At 42.3% G+C, this 23951-nt stretch overlaps 1 protein-coding gene across 9 annotated transcripts in view; it reads left to right on the forward strand.

Annotated features, from left to right (window-relative positions):
• The window catches only part of SHANK2 (SH3 and multiple ankyrin repeat domains 2), a 4166579-nt gene that overhangs the window by 3808307 nt on the left and 334321 nt on the right, over positions 1-23951 (forward strand). For all 9 annotated transcript variants that reach the window (XM_069623409.1, XM_069623408.1, XM_069623411.1 and 6 more), the window contains one exon: positions 20503-20638. In XM_069623409.1, the coding sequence (XP_069479510.1) occupies positions 20503-20638 (136 nt within the window). The remainder of the gene's footprint in view (positions 1-20502; positions 20639-23951) is intronic.

The raw sequence follows: 23951 nt of genomic DNA on the forward strand, positions 1-23951 counted from the left end.
AAGGAAAACCGTGCAGTCGGACGATGTTTTCGAGAAATTCTCGGGCCAGAGTTGCTGCTGTTGGCAAGCCTTTGAGCGGAATGAAATGCGCCATCTTGGAGAATAAGTCCACGATTACTAGAATCGTATTGTATCCGGAGCATGGAGGTAGATCGGTGATGAAGTCCATAGAAAGCGTATGCCAAGGGCGAGGTGGGATGTCAATAAGGCGTAAGAGGCCTGCTGGTCTTTCCTTTTGACTCTTGTTTTGGGCGCATACTCCACAGGACATTATAAAGTCTCTGATATCTTTTTTCCAAGACGGCCACCAGAAGTAGCGCTTGATCTTTTCTGAGGTCTTGGCTATACCAGGATGACCTTCCATTAAAGAGTCGTGATAACAAGAGATTACTTTTTTCTGTAAATCTGTGCTGGGTAGGTATAATCGTTCTTGGAAATACAATAAGTTGTCCTTTACTGCAAAGTCCTTTCCCTGCAGATGCCAATTCTGTATGTCTGCTGGAGTTACAAGTTGCCTGGCTTTATCCTTAACTTCCTCTATGGATTCTGTGGCGATTACACCCAGAATTCTTTGTTCGGGAATGATTGGTACAGGTTTTGGGTTAATCAAGTGTTCTTCCACTCCCATCCGAGAAAGGGCATCAGCTTTACCGTTCTTTGTACCAGGTCGATAGGTAATTATGAAGTAAAACTCGGCAAAGAATAATGCCCAACGGAGTTGTCTAGAGGATTGGGCTTTTGCGGTTTTCAAATATTGCAGGTTTCGGTGATCCGTAATCACAGTAACGGTGTGTCGGGCCCCCAGCAGATAATGCCGCCAAGCCTTAAAGGCAGACTTGATAGCCAGAAGTTCCTTGTCAGTAATCGTGTAATTGATTTCCGGAGGCGAGAATTTGCGGGACCAAAATGCCACGGGATGCAACTGATTGGTTACCGGGTCCTTTTGTGATAGAACTGCCCCCATGGCAAGGCTTGAAGCATCAGTTTCCACGATGTAGGGGAGTTCGGGGCGAGGGTGTTTTAAGATTGGTGCAGAGATAAATTTAGTCTTCAAATCCTGGAAAGCTTGTTCCGCCTCGGTAGACCATTCAAAACGTTTGTTTTTCTTTAACAAGGCAGTGATGGGCTGGACTATTCGAGAGAACTCAGGGATAAACCTGCGGTAAAAGTTAGCAAAGCCTAACATGCTTTGCACACCTTTTACGGAGAATGGTGATGGCCATTTGAGAACTGCATCGACCTTTTTTGAATCCATACGCACTCCGCCAGGTGATAATATGAATCCCAAGAATTCAACTTCAGTCACGTTGAAAACACATTTTTCCAACTTAGCGAAAAGTTTGTGTTGACGCAATCTTTCGAGGACCATTTTCACGTGTTTCCGATGTTCAGATTCCGATGAAGAATAAACGAGAATGTCGTCAATGTAAACAACAACACACACATCTATGAGTTCTCTGAGGACATCGTTCATAAAATATTGAAAGGCGGCCGGGGCATTGCAAAGTCCGAAGGGCATGACCTGATATTCAAATAGCCCATACTTGGTGCGGAAGGCCGTCTTCCATTCATCGCCCTCTTTTACTCGTACCAAGTGGTAAGCTCCTCTAAGATCCAGCTTTGTATATATGCATGCTTTTCTGACTTGGTCCAGGAGTTCAGGGATCAAAGGTAACGGATATCTATTCTTAACGGTGATCTGGTTCAGGGAGCGATAATCGATACAAGTTCTAAGGTCTCCTTCCTTTTTTGGAACGAAGAACAAAGCTGAAGAAGCAGGGGACTTGGAAGGACGAATAAACCCATTTGCCAGGTATTGATCCAGGTATTGTCGAAGGTGAAGGTTCTCAGGCTCGGTGAGGGCATAAATTCTACTACAAGGAGGAGTAGATCCAGGTATCAGGTCTATCTGGCAGTCATAAGACCTATGAGGAGGTAGAGAGTTAGCCTGCTCCTTCCGGAAAACATCTTGGTATTCTAGGTATTCGGGAGGTAACTGGAGAGTCTCTGAAGAAATTGCTGCCAGTGCAACACCAGGTGGAGGGTGACAAGTAGAGACACATTCTGGAAACTGGACCGTTCTTGCTCGCCAATCGATCAGAGGATTGTGTTTCTCTAACCAAGGTATTCCTAGAATAATCTGGAACTGAGGGGCCTTGATCACATCGAACACGATCTTCTCATGGTGTCCATCTTGACTTACTAGCGTCACCTCTTGAGTGGTATGTGTTACTGGCCCGGAGGCTATCTCCGTACCATCCACCGTAGTAATGACGTCCTTTACAGCCTTGGGACAAAGAGTTAGATTCATCCTCAAAACCATTTCATGATCCACATAATTGCCGATGGCACCGCTGTCGACGTAAGCTTCAATTGCATGTAATCGATCCGGATTATCAGGGCTAATGAGGACCATAGGTATCACGAAATGCGAGGTCACGGAACTGGTTTTCACGCTCGGCAAGAGGACCTCTATTCTTGTCGGGTGAGGTTGTTTCCCTGCTCAGAGTTTGTAACTGTGGTAACTGCAGCTCCTACTGCCTTCTTGGCAGGTTTCACCGGACAGTCTCGAAGAAAGTGCCCTGAGTTTCCGCAATATAGGCATAATTGCAACTGTTTTCTCCTTTCCCGCTCCCTTTGTGTTAGAGGGCCTTTCAGACCCCCTATTTGCATGGGTTCCCCGGAGTCTACTCCTTTGGAAGGAGTTGGCGGGTTGGAAAATACTCGAGCCTCAAACTTGGAACGATCGGCCTTCCTGTTCTGCAGTCTGTGATCTATTTGAACGACCAAGTCTATATAATCCGAACAGTCTTGTGGGGGATTCACTACTTGGGCTAAAACGTCTTTGAGCTCTCCACGTAGACCTCTATAAAACAGCGTAATCCTTTTGTCCTCAGGCCATTGAGTTTCCACTATTAGTCTATTGAAAGATGCAATATAAGCCAAAAGGTCTTGATTACCCTGTCGCAACGAAAGAACCTCATTGTCCAAGGCCTGCCCCTGTGCATGTCTTGCGAACAGTTTTTCCATACTAAGCTGAAAGGCTTGAAAATCATGGAGAATCGGATCATCTTGATTAACTAGAGGGATCGACCAGTCTGCCGCATTGCCACTAAGGTACGAAAGTACAAAAGCTACTTTAGCTTGATCAGTTGGAAAGGCTGCTGGCCGGCATAAGAAGTGCAACCGGCACTGATTGATAAATACCGCAAACCTCTTTGGGTCACCAGAAAATCGTTCGGGCGGAGCCAGAGGTACATTCCCAGGTAGGTTGATCTGCACTGGATTCATAGAGGATGTTGAAGGAAGATTTGCCCCTGATGCGGGTAGCGGGGTCTGTCCGGCTTGTGACTGTAGCAATTGTCTAGCAAGATCATCTGTTCTCTCCTTGGAAATAATTAGTTCCCTTCTTAGAGCATTCGTTTCCTGACGAGCTGCATGCACTTCTGCCCTTAGTTCCCCAAGTAACCGGGCTAGGTGGTCAGTATCCGAGGTTTCCATAGCGCCTAGGCGAGAGTTTTGCGGTAGGCTTTGCGTTCTGTAACGCTCACCTGATTCTCGCAGAGGCGCCGGTCTTGACTGGGCGACTACCGTATCTTCAAAGGTGATGTGCAGCACCCGGTTGGCTCTTTGGGCTGGACCTCTGTGCACTGTATGCCTGACGTGTAGAGTAAGATGTCTTAGGTAAGTGAATGCCGAGCTCTCCATCTGCCTCGGGGCAGGGTGCTGTAACCAGTTTCCTCACTGGATAGGTAGCGCAGGCCTCTTGACTTCAGAGGACTGCTGTCCGTCGTTTACTGCACGAACGGTAAGTTTCGAGTAACTCAAATGTCTTTAAAGTCTTTAATAATGATGTCTCTTGTTTTGCAGGGTTCCGGCGATGGCGGATGACGGGCTGAAGTGAGTTGAAGATGGAGCCCGTGTGAGGAATAGAAGCGCCTGGAAGCACGTAAGTAAGCGCTTGTTGCCAGCTTCACAATGCGCTCTAACTGTCTTTTTATTTTGCAGGTACAAGTTCGGAGCGGCTGCAGGGTGCCGGAATACCGACTGTGTTAGATGTGGAAAGGAGTAATGGCACGTGAGTATTAAAGTTCCCCAATGTCTTTAAACGCACCTTGTTTTGTCTTTCAGATGCGGGATGCAGCGCCGACGGCCTCCGGAGCCTGCGAAGAGTTGGTAAGCTTTTGTCTTTCAGATGCCGGAATGCAGTGTGAAGACCTCCGGAGCGCACGAAGAGTAGGTAAGCCTTTGCCTTTCAGATGCCGGAATGCTAACCTGTTCTTTCTTGTCTTTATAGGTGTTGCTGAAGACTGGATTCAGGATGGTAAGCCTTTTCCTTTCAGATGCCGGAATGCTAACCTGTTCTTTCTTGTCTTTATAGGTGTTGCTGAAGACTGGAGTCAGGATGGTAAGCCTTTTTCCTTAGGCCCAGGACCGGATGCAGAAGACACGATGAGCGTTCTGCTGCAGAGGGTGCAGAATAACGCAAAGCAAGATTCATCCACCGGGTGTGGTTTAAATAGCCTCCTGTAGTGCTTAGGTGTCTCCTTCCACAGCCACGCCTAGGTAAGAAAAGAGTTCCTGGTAAGAAAAGAGTTCCTGCCTTCCAGAAGAGTTCCAGTTTCTGAATCTAGGGAGTGGCTCCAGCCCCACCCAACAGGAAAAGTAGTTCCAAACAGAAGAGGATCAGAGGCTCAACTGGCAGGCAAGTAAGCAGCATGGTCTGCTGCAGGTAAGTCCACCCAAGCATTATGAGCCCGGCGCTTCCAGCGCTGGGACTGGGCATATTTATGAGCCTGGTGCCACTGGCGCCAGGACTGGGTCCAAAAGGTCCCAATTGGGACTGGTTGGCACTCAGAACCTGGGTTATGGATCTGCTTCCAAGGGAGTTGGGAAACCCTGACCTTTTGGAAGCAGAGATCATGACAGTTATTGATACTTTTAACAAATGAAAGCCAATCAGTTTCGGTGCCCTTCCAAATGATAAAAACATCGTCAATAAACCGCCACCAAGAAATAATCTGTGTCGGAAAGAAAGATAGTAATAGGTCAGAAAGAAAAGTAGCCTCCCACCACCCCATTGTGAGATTAGCATAGGATGGTGCAAAGGTACTACCCATCGCAGTCCCCCTTACTTGCCGATAGAAATGGCCTTCAAAAAGAAAAACATTGTTGTGTAGACAGAATGGAAGCATATCCAAGATCATAGTGCTGTGTCCAAGGTAATTTAAAGAACGAGTGTCCAGAAAGTATTTACATGCAGATATACCAACAGTGTGGCTGATAGATGTGTACAACGAAACTACATCTAAAGTGGCCAAAAGTAAACCTTCCTCCCAAGGTATATTAGTAACGTGTTGTAGAAAATCCTTAGTATCCCTCAGGTAAGAAGGTAATCCCGTGACAAATTTGATCAATGTTTCATCAATGAATTGGGCTAGATGTTCCAATAATGAGCCACAGAGAGTAACAATAGGCCTACCTGGGGGATTAATGAGGCATTTGTGCGTTTTAGGGAGGAAATAAATGGTAGGAATAGTGTAGCATGTAGGAGTGAGAAATTTGACCAAATCATCCTCCAGTAGACCTTCATTCATCCACCTGGTACACAGAGCAATCAAATCTGTCCTGATTTCTTCTGATGGGTCTTTTAACATTTTAATATAGCATTGGCGGTCATGTAATTGTCGGTTGGCTTCAATGACATATTTAGTTCTGTCCTGGATGACCACATTTGAGCCCTTGTCGGCTGGCTTGATAACAATATTAGATAGCAGCTGGAGTTCATTCAAGGCCTGGCGTTGGGCAATGGTGAGATTCTGTTTGCTGGTACCAGCCTTATGACGAAGTTTTCTGAAATCCTCGATGCATAAGTCATGGAAAGCCTCAATACAGCCGCCCACAGGAAATTGAGGATTGAATCTCGATTTACTTTTTAGCTTGGTGCGTATATCCCAATTGGGATTGATATCAAAATTAGAAAAATCAATATTAGATGGATCATATTGATCATCTTCAAGACATGCCAAATCCATGAGTGAAGGAATGTCTGAAATTAAAAGATCAGTGCCACCCGTACGAGGTATTGGACGTTTCATGGGGGCATCAATGTTGGCAAAGAATTTTTTTAGCTTAATTTTGCGCAGAAACTTGTCAAAGTTATACATATATATATTCAGTGAAAAAACGTTGTTAAAGGGACGTTATGGTTCAAAGTAAAACCGAAAAACCCCTGAAATTCGGCAGTTATGGTAACATAAGCAACCATAACTCGCGCCACCGTGCACTGCTAACACTAACACCCAGGACTTCAAAGATGACATCACAAATGTCATTGATGACATCACTGATGACATCACATGTGCATTTACTTTTCATAAAAACTCTGTACAAGGGATTCTTATAATGCTGACCAAAAACTGTCAAGGATCATTGGGATAAATATCATGAGCTAATTAGTGCATTAAGCAATGCATTGATATAAATAGCCTTCTATTATGAAGTTCTATCCAGTATACTAAGCTACTCATGCAGAAACATAGGCAGTGTGTGCAGCATACATGATGAAGGTGCCATATTCATAATCTTGCCATGTTGAATACTGAAATGATAACTGCTTTCTTATTAGAGTTTTGCGTACTGTGAAACATGTAATAAGTAGATAATAAAACCCACTTAATACATAATTATTACAGACAAAACACAAAGAGACAACAACACATAACAATATGAGTATATACAGGGACAGTGAAGTAAACAAAAAAGCAGAAATAGTAGCAGAAAGAGTTCATAACCTAACTGATTGTCTTTATGCAGAGAAACTATTGCTCTGTTTCAAAGCTGCTACTTACCATATGTATGTGTATCACATGATGTGACTGCACCCAAAGGAAAGAAGAGTGAATATAATGTATACAAATATGAGCATATACAGGGAAGGTAGAGTAATAACAATAAAACTATGAGAAAGTGCTGATAACCCTAATGATTATCTTCATGCACAGAAAGGATTGCTCTCTTTCAAGCCTGTGTCTTCCACTATGTATATGTTTCATATGATGTGACTTGACCCTAAGTCTACAAATATAGTACCTTTTCAATTTTTACTTCTTGACTGTTACTGACGAAAACTATGTGGCTTCGATATGTCAGTAAAGGATAAAAAGGGAGAGCCAGTCATGTGATGTCATCAGTGATGTCATCAATGACATTTGTGATGTCATCTTTGATGTCCTGGGTGTTAGTGTTAGCAGTGCACAGTGGCACGAGTTATGGTTGCTTACGTTACCATAACTGCCGAATTTCAGGGGTTTTTCGGTTTTACTTTGAACCATAATGTCCCTTTAACAGTTTTTTCACTGAATTTCATAGGTTTTTAGTAGCGCAACTTAACCATAACGTCCCTTTAACAAGGTTTTTTCACTGAATTTCATAGGTTTTTAGTAGCACAACTTAACCATAATATCCCTGACTTCATATACATGTAACATAGAACATAATAACCCCCTCATAGTGATTTTCATGTCCGCGGACTACCGCCATGTCCGCGGACATATCGAAAATCTGAGCGTGGTGAATGTAAATTTAAATAGTGTGCCCCATTTCCCCTTTGAAGTTGGCTCTGAAAAGAGCCGTCTTTTTTTGTTTTTTTTACAGATGCTTGACAGACACCTGTTATTTTGTATTTTTGTTCTTGGTTTTTTTTCTTACTTTACTCCTAAAATCTTCACATAACCTTCTCCAAAGCAACCCTTACATTCCAAAATAGAAAGGCATTTCCCGTAAAAGATAAAGAAATGCCATCTTCTTTAAAATTAACAGCATTACTGGCATCAATATTCTCATTATTACAGAATAACATACCAGCTCTAAGCATGAAGGCACACATTCCTCGGTTGATGACACACCTAGCAATGTTTTGCTGAGGACAAAAAACTGAACTATTGTCCCATATTGCCCTAGGTAGTAATCCAGAAAAAATTACTTTCGCATTTGGAAGGATCTTCATTACGGCTTGAACCAAGCGTTCCAAATCAGCCAACAAAGTAGGGGCACTGACATTGCCCAAATGGAAAGCACCATAGTGCAAAACTACCACATGTGGACTGTTCATCGTGGCCATATCCTCACAAACTTGTACAATTCCCTGTACATTGCAATCAGGCACAGTGCTCCACACCACCTCCACTCCTTTCACATCAAAGTTCTTTGCAACATGCCTGCATTGAGCATACTGCTGTAAACCATGCACAAACATATCTCTGAGCACCAACACTCTGACTTTCTCCACTTCTGCCATCTTCACTGCACACAGTCTCTTTCAACACAAATCCACAACCTCAACATCTGATTGGCTGATCCGTACAGTCTTCTTTCCATGTTGGATTTCCTGGAAAAACCCGGATGTAGCACGCCCTGTCCACGAACAGCCGCGGTGTCCACGGACGGCGTCCACTTTACTCTCTGTGCCATTCCCTCATTGCATACAGCTAAGCAATCACACAATACGAATAACGTCCTCAGAACACCCCCATTTTGTGAATTTTCGAACATTTCAGGACAATTATCATTTCATTATTCAACATATTAACATTACAAATATTATACTTTCATCTTGTACTCGGCACACAATGCTATGTTTCTCCATTAGTAGCTCAGTATACTAGATAGAATCCCATAATACAATGCTATTCATATCAATGCATCGTTCAAAGCACTAATAACGGTATGATATTTATTGCAATATCCTTGACACTTTTTTCACAACATTATAATAAAAATCCCTAGTACACAAATTCCATGAAAAGTACATACACATGTGATGTCATCAGTGATTTCATCAATGACATTTGCAATGTCATCTTTGATGTCCTGGGTGTTAGTCTTAGCAGTGCACGGTGGTGGCGCGAGTTATTTTTCATAGCTCACCATAACTTGCGATTTTCAGGGGTCTTTCGGCTGTACTTAGAACCATAACGTCCCTTAAACAAACCTTTTTTAATATCACGCAAACAATATACAAACATGGCATGCAAAAACCAACTTCTCACAGATGGGTTTACACAGAATGTTGCAAAGTAAGAATTTATGCTCGTTCACAGTGAAGGTCAGCTGCTTCCATTTTTTTTTTCTCGGGCCCCGGAGGGGCTCACGAAGCGGACTATAAGGTTGTATTGTATTTTGACCTTGACAGACAGAGATTGTGATGAAAGACTTCTCTTGAAGGAGTGTTGCTAAAACGTAAGAGAAGATAAGGATGAAATTTCTGAAACGAAACCACTTTTATATATTATATCACTATGCGAAAGATCGTTCGCACACGCGGAGTCGTATTTTGGGACTGCACTACTCGTAGAGAATGGAAATTGCAATTGTACTGTAAGTAACCCTTTAGATTATTTTATACCAAATATAATTACAATAGCGTAGCATTAAAGACCGCTCAAGTTGAACTTGTTCGTTGAAAGTGGCATAATGTTTTCTACCGCGCACTATCACCGCCGAATTGATCCCCTGTCGTTTAGAGGGCTCTGAAAAAGGCAGACGACACAGGGTGGGTTAATAGAAATAATTTAACCGGTCTACAGGCGGTCATGTGCTCTACTCGCTGTGCCACTTCACTGTAGCCTGTCAAGTGGCACAGCGAGTAAAACGCTCGCTTTGACATCCGTGCACACCTTGCTAATGCAAGTTCGAATCCCGGCAAGGCCAAACTCAGCCTTTCATCCTTCTGTGGTCGATAAATGAGCAACACACACCGTGGTTAATAATAAGCACCGCTTAGATACCTCACAGTTCTTAGCGCTATATGAATGGGAAAATATTATTATTTTATTATTAACATACTCCGTTGCACTATCTTCGATAGCAAATAGTTTCACGCCCTAATAAATAAAATGATGATTTTTAATGAAGATCGGCTGGTGAGACTAATTTATGTTTTTTAAAACCGGTATGTGGCCCCATTTTGCCTATGTCACGATTTACAGACTCCAGCAGATGGGGTCTTCAACTGCCAGGTGCAGGTCCAAATATGCAACTTCATGACCCTCACCATTTTATGGGACAATCGCCAAGGACCAATATGCCCTTACGCAGTACTAGCGGCTACAAACAACATACCAATCAATAGGGTGGTCTAATGGCTCGTTGTTGGAGCAACCTTCCGATTATCAGAGCGACCATTTACTGCTTTTATCATAAACCAACAGCCTATCTACCGCAAAGGAACAACGCGTGGCTCCAAATAAACTTTTGCTAATCGACAGCAGAGACAATAGCAAATCGCTGAATATTCACTAAACATTTCATGTGAAATAAATGTACTTTACCAAATGTACAATCCTGCTGTTTACTTTTAAACCACAGTTTCATATTCCGAATTGTGGCGCACTGAGTTGTAAGCTGATCTAACACCCTCTGTACCGCAAAGGAACATTGCGTGCCTCAACATGAACTTTTGCGGATCGACAACAAAGACAAATGCAAATTGCTGAATATTCTCTAAACATTTGATTTCAAATAAATGTACTTTACAAAATTTACAATCTTGCTGTTTGCTTTTAAATCACTGTTTCATATTCCAAATTGTGGCGCGCTGTGTTGTGACATAATATGTGTTGTCTTCCGGGTTCTGTGTAAAGTCACTTAGGACTGCAAAGGACTGGGCGCGTTTGATGACGCACCCTGTAACGTCACGGAGAGAGGCGGGGAATATGAATGCTTTGATAATATCAGGCTTAGGGGCGGGAGATATGATTTAGTGTCGCAAAAGCAAGTCAGCCAGGTCAATAGCGCCAGTCATAGGATTATCACATAATGTCGGCGCACACCAGCCGGATTTATCGTTTCTTTAGTCGACAAAAAGTCAGTTGACGCCCATAGGAAATTGTACTATTAGCGGACAAAAGGAGTGGTCTTAAAACACTTTCACCCTGACAACGAACAATACAAACAACGTTCTCAGAACACTCCCATTTTGTGTAATTGCAACCATTTCGGGACACCGCGAGTGTTCGTAGAACACATTCAACTAGACAGATTACAAAATGGACCGCGTCCTGAGGACACCCCCAGTTTGTGTATTTACGAACAATTAAGTACACTGCGAGTGTTCATAGCTCATTTTTACCTTCCTTGCGAACAAAAATGACACATACTCCGTCCTCTAAACACCCCACCATTTAGTTTATTTACAAAATGTCAGAACAGCCGTGTTCTCCGCGGACAAATCGAACGCAACAAAAACATCTAGCACATAAAAAAAAAAAAACATTGAACCTATCTCATACTCCCCCACCCTCCCCAAACACTCTTACACACCAACACACGGCACTAAATACAATTTTTTTTATCCACGTTTCACCGCGCTGTACGCGATCGATGGCGAATACAAGATGGCGGGCGCCACAGAAAATCTGACGCGTTCCACGCCCCTCGCTGTCCAATCAGCGAACACGTCGCATGTCCGCGGACATGACGCAAGGCCATGGGCCAATCGGGGTGCTGTCCGCGGAGTGAACAGGGAAGTCCGTCCGCGAAGCGAACACAGATATCACTAATTCTTTTGCCTTACGTTTTGGTCATTTTATAAAAAACTACTGGACGGATTTAAACCAAATTTGCAAAAGCACACTTTCGGGACCAAGCCCCCACTCCTGCCGCAAATTTGGTGTAAATCCGTCCAGCGGTTTGGCCTGTGGCCGTGCGCAAAGTTTTTTCCCCATTCAGTCTATGGGAAAAAAAAAAGTTTTGGGACCCCCCCTATAACTTTGCCCCCCCTGGACGAATCCTCACCAAACTTTGCAAAACAATTCAGGGTGACCCATATACTTTTTTTGCAACGTTTGGTGAGGATCCGTCCAGGAAGAGCGAAGTTATAAGCCGCCCAAAAAGTGCTCTTCCTATGGAAACAGCAACTTAACCATAACTACATAACTACATGGCCACTACCGTGGCCATGTAATATATATATATATATATATATATGTGTATATATATATATATATATATATATATATATATGTGTATATATATATATATATATATATATATATATATATATATATATATATATATATATATATATATATATATATATATATATATATATAGAGAGAGAGAGAGAGAGAGGGGTGAAATTCATGTGTCAAACAGTTTTTATGTGAAATGGTTTAAACTGTGGTTGCCACACTTGCATTCCCATCCCCCAAACATGGATGAAAATGCCTTTTGTTTCTCAGCATTTCAAAGAGAAGGGCCCTTTAATGGTCTGTCTCTGTGAAATTTGTTCCCATCAACCATGTGTATGCAAGGGGGCTGGACAGCGCATCTTTGCACTATTGTCCAGCCCATCCTGAAATGCTCAGGTCACCTTTGAAAGTAGGACAACCTATAACTTTACCCCCCTGGATGGAACTTCATGGCTCTTTGGAATAAGATGTTTATTTACTGAAATGTTTTGTGCAGTTTTGTCACAAAATGTCCCAATTAGCAGCATCTGAAAAAATATTTGTCCTATGGGGCGTAAAGGAAGTGTCCATATTTTGTAAAACATAACCCACGCATGTCATATTATACAGTGCGCTGCTGATGACCTACATCTGCTGCCTGGCTGTCGCTTGCAATGAAAATCTGATATGTTCAATTATTCTTGTAATCTCTGTAGTACATACAGTTTGTAAATCCACTATAGCATAACCTGTGTAGCATTTTCACATTTATTTGAGGTTGAGGATATATTGATCACCTGCAATAATCGAAGTTGACATGCTTATTGATATGAATGAGGGTCAATGTGATTTAGAAAAAAAATAGTTCAGTGGGTTAACCTCTTGTTGCAGACATAGAGTTACAAGGTCAGATCACAGTTCCAAATCCTGGTAAGGCATACTCTGACTTTTCTCTCTAGTTGTTCACCATGAGTACATGGACTAACACCTATTAAAACAACATACCTGTGCCAGAAAGCAGTGGCCAATAAAAACTAGCATAGCATCAGCATGTTGAAGTTCTAGAGCACAGTCCTTCCAAATGAGGGTTCTTAAAGTTCCCCTCCCCAATGCAGAGCATGAAGCATTAGTAGCGAGAGGTGATTAGGTAGCCAAATTCGAGAGAGTGGAACCAAAGTACGAATGCTCATAACTGGTTTTGGCACTAGACGGCACTGTGATGCTGGACCAATTATCTTATGCGACTGTCTCGTTCATTACTGTGTTTGGTGAAAAGGTTTGCCTTTTTACATTCTGATGACATTGTTTGTTTAGCGTATTATCTCCTCTTCAAGTTGTCCATTTCAGTGAGAGTGGTCCTAGACAAGAGAGAGCCAACCAAATGCCACAGGCCTCTGACAAGCACATTCTTCTGTTGGATGCATTTAAATCTTTAAAATACAGAAGTGAAACCTTGATGCACATTTTAGGCTCAGACCATCGAGTATTGTGGTACTTGTAGACTTGCCTTTATACATTAGAAAATAAATCTATAGTAATTCCCCTTTTGCAAAAACGGTTTCCATAAGGATTAATGTTTTATATAATGTCATGTTCCTTTATTATGTGGTTTGTGTATTGTGAATGTCAAGGTTACAATACAGGGTATTACTTTATTTCATGAAGGTCAAACATTCACAGAAAAATGCACCTTGCTGTGCAACAGGAACTGGTAAACAATGTGGTCAAGTGCTGAAATTGCAGATTTCACTCAAATCCCAGCTTTGTCCCATTACCAAAGTGTTTGATCCTCCACTAGTCCTTTTTTCACAAAGTCCTAACTTGTCAAAATTGTTGGCCCCAAACATTTCAAAATTGTCAGCTCTTAAAAGAGATTTAGACATCTGTTTAGACTCTTGAAAAGAGCCTAACTCATAGTTTGACTGGCTATAATGTTATTTCATATGTTATAATAGTAGCCAATGATATATTGCACGCCACCACACCTTTCTGTGTTATGCCTCACTCAAGGCAACACATTTGAAAACCATGGTGCTCTTCTATTTTCAGTCTGTGTTTGGATATATACAACTTCCTGGTAAGATCTAATCAGTATCCTCGATTTGTGTTATATGTGTACCTTCCTCCTTGCTTTGAGCTTGTCTCCTATTTCCCTGGATGAGCACGTTTGCATTCTGCGAGGCTGCTACTATGTGTCCTGTACCTGTGATCTGTCTGTTTATTGCGTCTCATCCCTTTCCTCTATTTACAATAGACATATTTGTCTTACTCTTGGTTGCTGATCTGTGTCCTGTTTCAATACTAGCAACATGAACCTTCCTCATGGCTTTTAAACACATAACTCAAAACATAAACTTGGATATGTCTACCTTCCTTTAAGACAATACAGAATACACACATGGTTAGGGTCTCTTTGGATGGACAAAACATTATCGAACAAATTAGTATATTCACGCTAATAGTTTATTCAAACATTTTGCATTGCTTTTATAATCTAAGCAGATAGATCAGAGTCACAAAACATCACAATGATTCATCACAACATCTTGTCAACACATGTTATACAAAGAACATTTTAAAAAACATGTATGACAAACATTCATAAAAAGGCACAGTAAAGAGACACTATCGCTATGGAATCATCACTGTATTTATTGTCTGAGGGACATGTCTATACATCATATATCGCCAGTATCATCTTCCTCATTGGAGAGATGGGGGCCCCTTTAAGAAGGATCCTATTGAAAGCTGTGCCTAAGGGTTTGATGTTGCAACGTCATCTCTGACTGCCCTTGATAGTTCTAAAGAGAACTGGGTACCAAAAGTCCCTGATCAACTTAAACTGGTAAATATGGAGATAGCTAATACGAACCCTGCCTGTAGTCTAATCCTGAACTGTCTGAGGGAAGATCTTATCAAACTTGTCAATTTGGCCCCATCAGCCCTGCACCATGGTTGCCAATTATGGAAAAGATAATTGTAGGGCTTCATTTATGTAAACATTTCCCAGAATTCCGCATCTGGATAGATGTAATGGACAAACTGGCAGTGCATTTGCAGTCAGGGAAAGTAGATACATCCTGCCAATCGGATCAGTCTATAGTCAAGAGAAATCAGTCATCCCAACTGGAAATTAGTCAGAATTCCCAAACAACCCACCGAGTTGTCTGGCCCTTTTGTGTAGAAATCAACATTCGGTGGATGGGAAGAGTATAACTATTAGGGATACTAGGGTTAATTCCGGTCAGACGACCCCTGAACTGGATAATCTGATTCTGTTTTAGGATAATAAACCTACGAAACAGCAAACGGTGTTAGCCAACCTGCAAGATCCTGCCCCTGATATTTTCACCACAGCTGGACAGCAAGTTCAATTACCTCTGCTAACTCTGCAGGTTGAAAAAGGAGTGATGGCTCAAGCCTCCGTACACCATTCCCAACAGAATATCCCTAATCCTAAATATTGTTTCCTGAGAAATGTGCATATTTGCAAAACCTTTTTGCCTCCAATTATAGATGACCTCATGAAGTAGACTGTAATGGACCATAGAAACGTTGTCATCACTAATGTGGTGGCATCCGTGAGATGAACCTAGGGACTCCCTGGGGAACAAGGTGCTGGCATGGCTACGCCAGATGACTGGGGCTGGCCGTGTAAGACTAGCAGATCTCAAAATCATTTGAAGGGTCAAGATAAATCAGTGGTATACCCAGAATGGCAACGATTGTATACTGGTGAGTTGTGGTAAAAGTAGCCTGCCATCTTTTTTGTCCGCCTGTAATGATCTGTCACGCCTCATCTGATTTGAAGATAGTTATTGACTTTCTTGCTCTATAGTACTGTTGATTGTCGAGCATGGACACCTCTTTTGTATTATTATTTGTACTGTGAGTTTATCTTGTTTTTCTGTTGTAATCTGAGGCCTATGGGTGTGTAACACTTTATACAAATTAAAATTAATATAAATAAATGTGTAGTTTCCTTAGAAATTATATTTTGAGGTATCTATCAATGCCTCTAGGCATTGTTGAAGAATGTCAAAACAATGTTTTTCGGCTTCATAGTGCTACTTCTAAGGTGTTAAAAACGCTGCAGCCTTTTATAGGACAGTAACGTCAAGACGTCTCCAGTGAATGTACTCCTGTGTTCTTGAGCTCTATAATAAGAATACAAATAAAGACCATCTATGTGATTTCCTCGGGTGATACTGTTTTTATGTCTATCCAAAATATTTATATTTACTAACCAATACAGTGATAATTATTTAGTCAATTCTAAAAACAAATGCCTGCCAACTATTCGTGTCAACCGTAATAGTAATGTTTTCGTACCCTGTGGCAGTGAGTTTATGTGTGCGCTTCATTCGGTATTACGCACTTTTTTTTATTTATTTGATCGTTTTACACTTTTGACCTAATGTATGCTGTGCAATATGACCATCATTTTTGACCTCCTTACCTGAACATGCGGAGCAGGGGTTTCCTCCACTCCTCATGTTCAGATATCTGCGGCCTCATGGTTTTGGGGGTGTCCCCTGCATCCTTAACAATGGAGTCAGGGACAAAAAATCGCTCGGGTCCCCGTTTCCAATGAACGCTCAAAACGGGGCCCGAGCAATTTTACTGCGGGCAATTTGCCCGTGAACAAAAGGTTTGCAGGCAGATCACACAGATCCCTTCAGTCAATGAAGATGTTCACGTTTGAGTGCTCGCTTTGTGAACAGGCTTCCTTTTGCTTTCAGGTCGGTCTAGAATACCTTTCATGAAAAGAGAGACTAAGTGTCTCCGACAGCCCTCATATATGGCCATGTTTTGTTATGTGAAAAGAGTCTAAAACCGTACCTAACTTAATTGGTGAAAAAGTAGTGTCATCTGTTGTTGCCACAATGCTTCGCTGCTTGCTCTCGTATCAGTTGTCAGCTGTTGTTGCCACAATGCTTCGCTGCTTGCTCTAGTATGTGTTGAACATTTGGATGTCATCAGATGGTGGAAGTTCAACAACTATCATTAGAACACAACCACCATTGTTTTTTATCATCTAGCTGCTCACTGAGGAAGTGGCTATTGATGGCTCGATCTTATTTACAAATTAAGTTCCTTCATGGCATATCCACCCTTCTTCCTTTGTGATGTCTAATGTTAGTTTTGTATCTATGCAAGGCTATGTGAACCTTTCTCATATGGCTACTGGTCTGTGTCCATGCTATAGACGTATAAGTTCCTCATGGCTGTTGTTAAAATGAGTCCTGTATAAGGCTATGTGAACCTTTCTCATATGGCTACTGGTCTGTGTCCATGCTATAGACGTATAAGTTCCTCATGGCTGTTGTTAAAATGAGTCCTGTATAAGGCTATGTGAACCTTTCTCATATGGCTACTGGTCTGTGTCCATGCTATAGACGTATAAGTTCCTCATGGCTGTTGTTAAAATGAGTCCTGTATAAGGCTATGTGAACCTTTCTCATATGGCTACTGGTCTGTGTCCATGCTATAGACGTATAAGTTCCTCATGGCTGTTGTTAAAATGAGTCCTGTATAAGGCTATGTGAACCTTTCTCATATGGCTACTGGTCTGTGTCCATGCTATAGACGTATAAGTTCCTCATGGCTGTTGTTAAAATGAGTCCTGTATAAGGCTATGTGAACCTTTCTCATATGGCTACTGGTCTGTGTCCATGCTATAGACGTATAAGTTCCTCATGGCTGTTGTTAAAATGAGTCCTGTATATATGCAAGAACACTGCCACCTTCGATGTGGACTGCTAATGCTGCCCTTTGAAGTCAGATTTATTTATGTTATTTTATTTGTTCACTGGTAATGCCCCGGAGCTCGCAGTCATCAGGGCGGAGAGAAAGAAAGCAAGAGAAAAAGGAAGAGAGGGGAGAGATGGAGAGACAAATAGCGGACATCTAGCCATAGTTACTTGAAAATTATGGTTTTTAACCCTTTTCTAAATCTCAACAAATTGTTTTCCGCGCGCAGGGCTTTTGGATGTTTATTCCACAGTTTATTATTCTGAAGCCAGAATAGCTGCAGGGGTCAAGAGAATGTTATCGAAGTTCCCATGCTTACTTTAATTGTAGCCAAGCCAGTATATCTGGGTATGGGTTGCAATTATGATGATTTGGGGTGCAACCAGAGATTCTTGCATCCTCAATTTGTTTGCTTCGGCAGGGCCTCAAATCTGTCTTTTCCCTGTGCCTCCAATTCCCTTAAGACGTTGGGTAGGGGGTGGTGTATGTGTGTGCGCATGCACGCCCCTTCTTGGTGGGGAGAGTCAAACTAGAGACTAAGTAGGGCCTTTGAGTGATGCAGTGAGTAGAACAATAACTGCAATATGTTTCTATTTCGAGGGTGATCCACAGTTTTGCTATTTCTTAGTGATGTAATGAAGAAGATAACTATTATCCCATCCAAAGGTACTCATTGACCTAAGAAGGATGAAAGGTAGAGTTAAGCCAGGTATTCAACACTGCACTTTGCAGGTGGAGCAGATCTTGGTGATGCATGGTGAGCTTTCGGTCCATCTAGCTGCAACTCCTGCTCTTTTATTTGTCCCAGGCTCGAATAGTCCACCATTTTGTCATTCATTGTGTCCTCTAGCACCTTCAAGCATCTCATAGATGGAATTACCCATAAGGATCTCAGACCCAAATAACCAGTCAGACTCAAAGAATATGGCAAAGTACTACTTCATTATCAGCATAAAGTAGGGCAATCTGGTACATAACAGGCAGTAGTTCACACACTCACACCCAAATGTGATTATACAAAGGTTTTATACCTCAATGTGCGTAATTTATGATGTCATCCTACGTGGCAAACTAAAACCTATTGAAGGGATGGATTGGTTAGGGGAACATATATACCTGTAGTATTCATAGGTTTTAATATCTTCATTGGCTGCCCCTTATCTGGTGGGCATGCCTCAAACTACCTCTAAATACGTATAATATTGATTATAGCAGAAACAATTGCAGCCAGTTGGTCTCTGCAACATTGAACAGCATGTTGCTACATAGACCCTCTGATTGGTTGCATGCTTTCCCAACCTTGGACTTTAGGCTCGGTAGCAGCACATAAGCAAAATGCAACTCAGGTGCCGCAAGCAACGTCAAGCTACTCCCCACTTTGCCAATTATTCAGTCTGTTCTCATCGGTCATGCCCTAAGCCAATGCTGCACCTTTGTAGTTGACCTCAAAGCCTGCTCTCTATTCTGGGGCATTCAAGGGAGTGTAGGCACACTATTATCTTTACTTGGGCTTAGTTAATAGCCTTTGTTTTCAACTTCTGAATCAAGTGTGAGGAGACAACAAATTTGTCCATCTCAACCTTCTATATACTGCTATTTGATTAAATTGTGCTGGGTGTTATTACAATTCTTGGCCTCTGGAGACTTGCTCACTCCGTCGTACATAGGTTTCTGCATCTTTAATTGTCTAATACTTGGCTCTTGCAGATGTTTTCGCCTACGCTAATTCTAGGAGAGATATGTCTTACGTACATGGCTTATCCTTTTGACTCCCCTTGTGCCTTGCAATTATTCCTTGAAATAGCATCCTTGATCCCAAGCCAATAATCTCCTCTTTATTTCTCACAAAAGCAGTTTTTCCAGCATCTCCTTATTCTGTATCCCTGGTCTGTCTCTGAGGTAGCTTGAATGGTTTTAATACAAGTCTGACGTCCATCTTTACATCATGGCCACTCTAGCCAGCTTTCCTCTGCAGCAAGCTTCTATATGTCTCATCTACCTTGTATTTCTGCATATATACGTTTATTAACCACCAGGTTACTTTATCGTCTTTGTATATACGATTTCTTCATATTCGATTACATGTTTCTCTTGTTACTTCAGTTACATCTTTACTCTTCGAGTACTTCCATATTGTTTCAGTAAGTCTCAGTATCTTTTCTCTATGACGTCACTCTGCTCTTGTCAGATTTCACTTATAGCTCTATGATGTCCAATGGTGTGTGCAGACATACGTCCACCCTCTCAGCTCGAGGGTACATTTGATATGGTTGTCTGAGTGCATATCCCATCTCATGACCTCGATGCAATATTGGGATGATACCTGGTGTTCCACATAGGGCTCTTCTGCTACTGTTCCAGTATGACGGACGTGATGTGTGGAAACTAGGGAAAGCAAGTCCAACTGCTCCTCTTCAGTTGCATGGTTCATGCCTCACCTTTGTGTGATTAAATGTATCCAATCTGTATAGGGTGGAGGCTTCACCTTACAGGAATGAATATGAGTTATATTTATGACCCCTAGTTTTCTTGGAAATGCCTAAGTAAGACTGCAAACGAGTTGCTTTGTATAATTAATTTCATTTTCATTCAAGTGTGATGAGCTAGTGGCATTCTCACTAATGCTCTACCATTCTAAATATTTCCAAACAATGTTTGCGTTTGACATGTCTTTGCCATCAGAATTTTCAGGGAATCGTTAACTATTTCCAGCTAATGAATACATTAGGTTGTCACTGTGCATGTTGTGCACTAGGCTACGTGTTCACGTGTACTATCCTCTTCCTGTCCCCCACAGGTGAACAATGAGAATGTCGTTAAGGTGGGCCATCGGCAGGTGGTGAACATGATCCGGCATGGGGGAAACCACTTGGTGCTCAAGGTTGTCACAGTCACCAGGAATCTGGACCCTGATGACACAGCCAGGAAGAAAGGTAGGCGCTCCTCTGTATGCTTCCATCGTTTGCAATATGTGATCCCCGAAAATGTATTCCAACTTAAGTGTAAGCAGCTTGGGTATTCGGTAATTCAGCCCTGGAAGTGATACGGTCGAGTGAGGCGCCAAGTCCTATAATTGATTCACTTGAAACTCACTTTGGTACTTAATTGAAAATGTTTTCATTTGGGTATACCTCAATGGCTTCATTTTGGAGGATATTGTGTTGCTGAAAGCCTAGCAGTTTGGTTTTAAAAACATTGTTAAATGATATTCATAATTTGTTCTCTAGCTCTTCTCTCATTCTCTCTGTTTCTCTGTTCCTGTCTCTCTCTGTTGCCATCTCTCTCCCTACCACTCACTTTTTAAATCTCTTTCTGTCTGACTTTCAATATGCCCCCTGTCATGCTCTTATTCTCACTCTCTCTCTGCGTTTATCTTTCTTTCTCACTATCAATATGTTCTCTTACTTTTCTCACTCTCTCCCCCTGTCTATCCATCCCCTCCCTCATGATCATACCATCTTGCTCCCTGCCTTTTTCTCTTTAAAACTCTCTGACCTTCCTTCTTGTCTCCTTATATCTCTTTTTACTTTCTAATTCACCTCATTTCCCTCCTCTCTCATGTTCCCCATCTTGTTTTCGTTGCATCGTTACCCCCTTTTAATTTCACTCTTCTCCCTTCCTCTCATTAGTTCTCTTGAGCTCTACTTCATCTTCTTTCACTACGTTGTTTTCCTTTCTCCTTTCTCCTGCTTTCTCTTTCAACCTCCCTCTCTCTTTTTAAATTCCTCATTGGCAGGCGAAGAACCATGGTCTGGAGGGTTGCCCAGAGCAATTCCAGAAGTTAAGATTAATTCTAAACCTTTCAGCCATCACCCCTTTTTGTTTTGCTGTAGTCACCCCGAGTTGAACGGGTATGCCCAGATATAGGTCCCATGCCTGCTGGGCCTAGAGACCCAACCTATTTCTCACTGACAAGGCACTACGAGGTTCAAACATGTTTGGGGGTGTTTGTGGTCTTGTGCAAAAGGGATGTGACCAAGCAGTTCAGGCTGGACTACCCCTTTTGATGTGGGCCAAGCCTGATTTGCATATGGTCTTTCCCCTATTGTAATGGCTTGACAGGTGAAGAACAATGGTCTGGAGGGTTGCCCAGAGCAATGCCAGTGGTTAAGATTAATTCTAAACCTTTCAGCCATCCCCTTTTTGTTTTGCTGTAGTCACCCCAAGTTGAACGGGTATGCCCAGATATAGGTCCCATGCCTGCTGGGCCTAGAGACCCAACCTATTTCTCACTGACAAGGCCCTACGAGGTTCAAACATGTTTGGGGGTGTTTGTGGTCTTGTGCAAAAGGGATGTGACCAAGCAGTTCAGGCTGGACTGCCCCTTTTGATGTGGGCCAAGCCTGATTTGCATATGGTCTTTCCCCTTTTGTAATGGCTTGACAGGTGAAGAACAATGGTCTGGAGGGTTGCCCAGAGCAATGCCAGTGGTTAAGATTAATTCTAAACCTTCCAGCCATCACCCCTTTTGTTTTGCTCATTGCAGTTCTACCCCTCTCTCTCTCCTGCTTTAAAATCATTTAAACAATGTATAACTGGTGCAATATTGAAAATAGTTTTGTATACTTAATAACGTAGGCAGAGGGTGGCTTTGCAAAGAAAGAATGAGTTCATGAAATGCCATCACTATGAGGTATTCTTTTCGGAGTATGGAACATCTGTGGTTTGGGCGGTTGAAGAGACCGAAAATGTATTTCAATATCTGCCAGAATTAAGGCTGACAACCCATAGCAGCGACGAAGCACAAGGATCAAGTCAGTCAGGCAGAAAAGAATGAGGTGGGCAGGGCAGAGAGATAGTGGGAGGCAGACATGGAGGAGACTGAATAGAAGTCAATGTTTTCACAAGGCCGATAATCCCATATTGAAGAAAAAGGACGCCAGAGAAGAGAGGTGAGATGGGGAGGGTTGTGAGAAGAGGAAAGACATTTAAAGAGATGAACGGGTGCACTAACACGATTGAGGAAAGAGGGGTAAGAGTGCAGTCTGGAAGACAGTGAATCAGAGCCCGTAATCAAGGTGGAGAAGCCACGAGTCAGAATGAGGATTTTTGTTGCTTAAGTTGTTTGGAGGCATTCTCTGGGAGTTGGAGGATCGAAATCTACACGCTCTAAAGACTTAGACATTTGAAAGGAGAAAGGCCCAGTTCTGCCAAAGGTTGCACCAGGATTGCAATCTGACAATGTAGGACATCTGGCTTAGCAAGGTCCAATGAGAATTGCATAAGAGTCACTCCCAAGAGGGTCACACTGTTGCAGCAAAAGACATGACCACATTTAATACAACATATTTATATTGTTAACATATATGTCAAGCGTCCAGGACTTCCTTCACCAAATTATGTGATCGTTGCCCCCTGAACTCTCTTAGCATCTACAACCAAACTGAACCTGGTCTAGGGACAAAACATCCTTGGTGTAACTAGAATGAAAATGGAACGGATGAAGTGCAAAGCCACAGAAACTGCTACCTTTCATGGCTGGCCCTTTCCTCTCCCAGCACCTTAATAGCAAATGGAGAATAAGGGCCTTGGACCCTTATAACCCATAACACATTTTAGATTTGTCTTGTTTCCTTTGAGAACATCAGAGGCATTTGACAGTGGCTCTCCTTTCATCTACAGTTAAATGTGACCGACACAATACCTTGCAAAAAACATATTATCGGGATACAATTTTCAGAAAACGGTGCTATGGCTTGAAAGCATAATAAAAATTAGCATAATAAAAATACCATGTACATCAACATTGTCGGCGTAAACATCCTCTGAAGGACCATTAAACAATTCCCTCTGAAAAGAGGCAAACACTGCATTCCACAAGCAATCCCAATCATTGTTAAAATGGGACAGTTGGGTGGGGGAACAGGTGCTCGGGAAGTTCTGGAGCAAGGGAGAAGAACCATAGAACCAAGGTTCTTAATTAGATAGGACGCTTCTCTCCGAGGCTTCCTCGCTCCGATCCCCACTGTCCACTTCTCCGCTGCTCCAGCACTTCTTCTCAGCACTGCTGGAAGCAGAAAAGGGCCTAACAGAAGTTTCAAAATGGACCATGCATTCTCTCCTCGACAAACGCATATCCCTATGTTGGCATATCTTCCTTCCCCAGCTCCCTATGAAGCTGGATATGTGAGGAGCTGTACTTCTAGAAACGTACCTGCCCATCAGGTTTATACGCAAGGTTAAATCAGCTGTCCTACTAAAATTAGTTTTTGATAAAGCATCGCTTGATTTCTACATATGCTCCCT

Source organism: Ambystoma mexicanum, chromosome 11 (assembly GCF_040938575.1).
Source record: "Ambystoma mexicanum isolate Mex_15411 chromosome 11, UKY_AmexF1_1, whole genome shotgun sequence".
NCBI lineage: Eukaryota > Metazoa > Chordata > Amphibia > Caudata > Ambystomatidae > Ambystoma > Ambystoma mexicanum.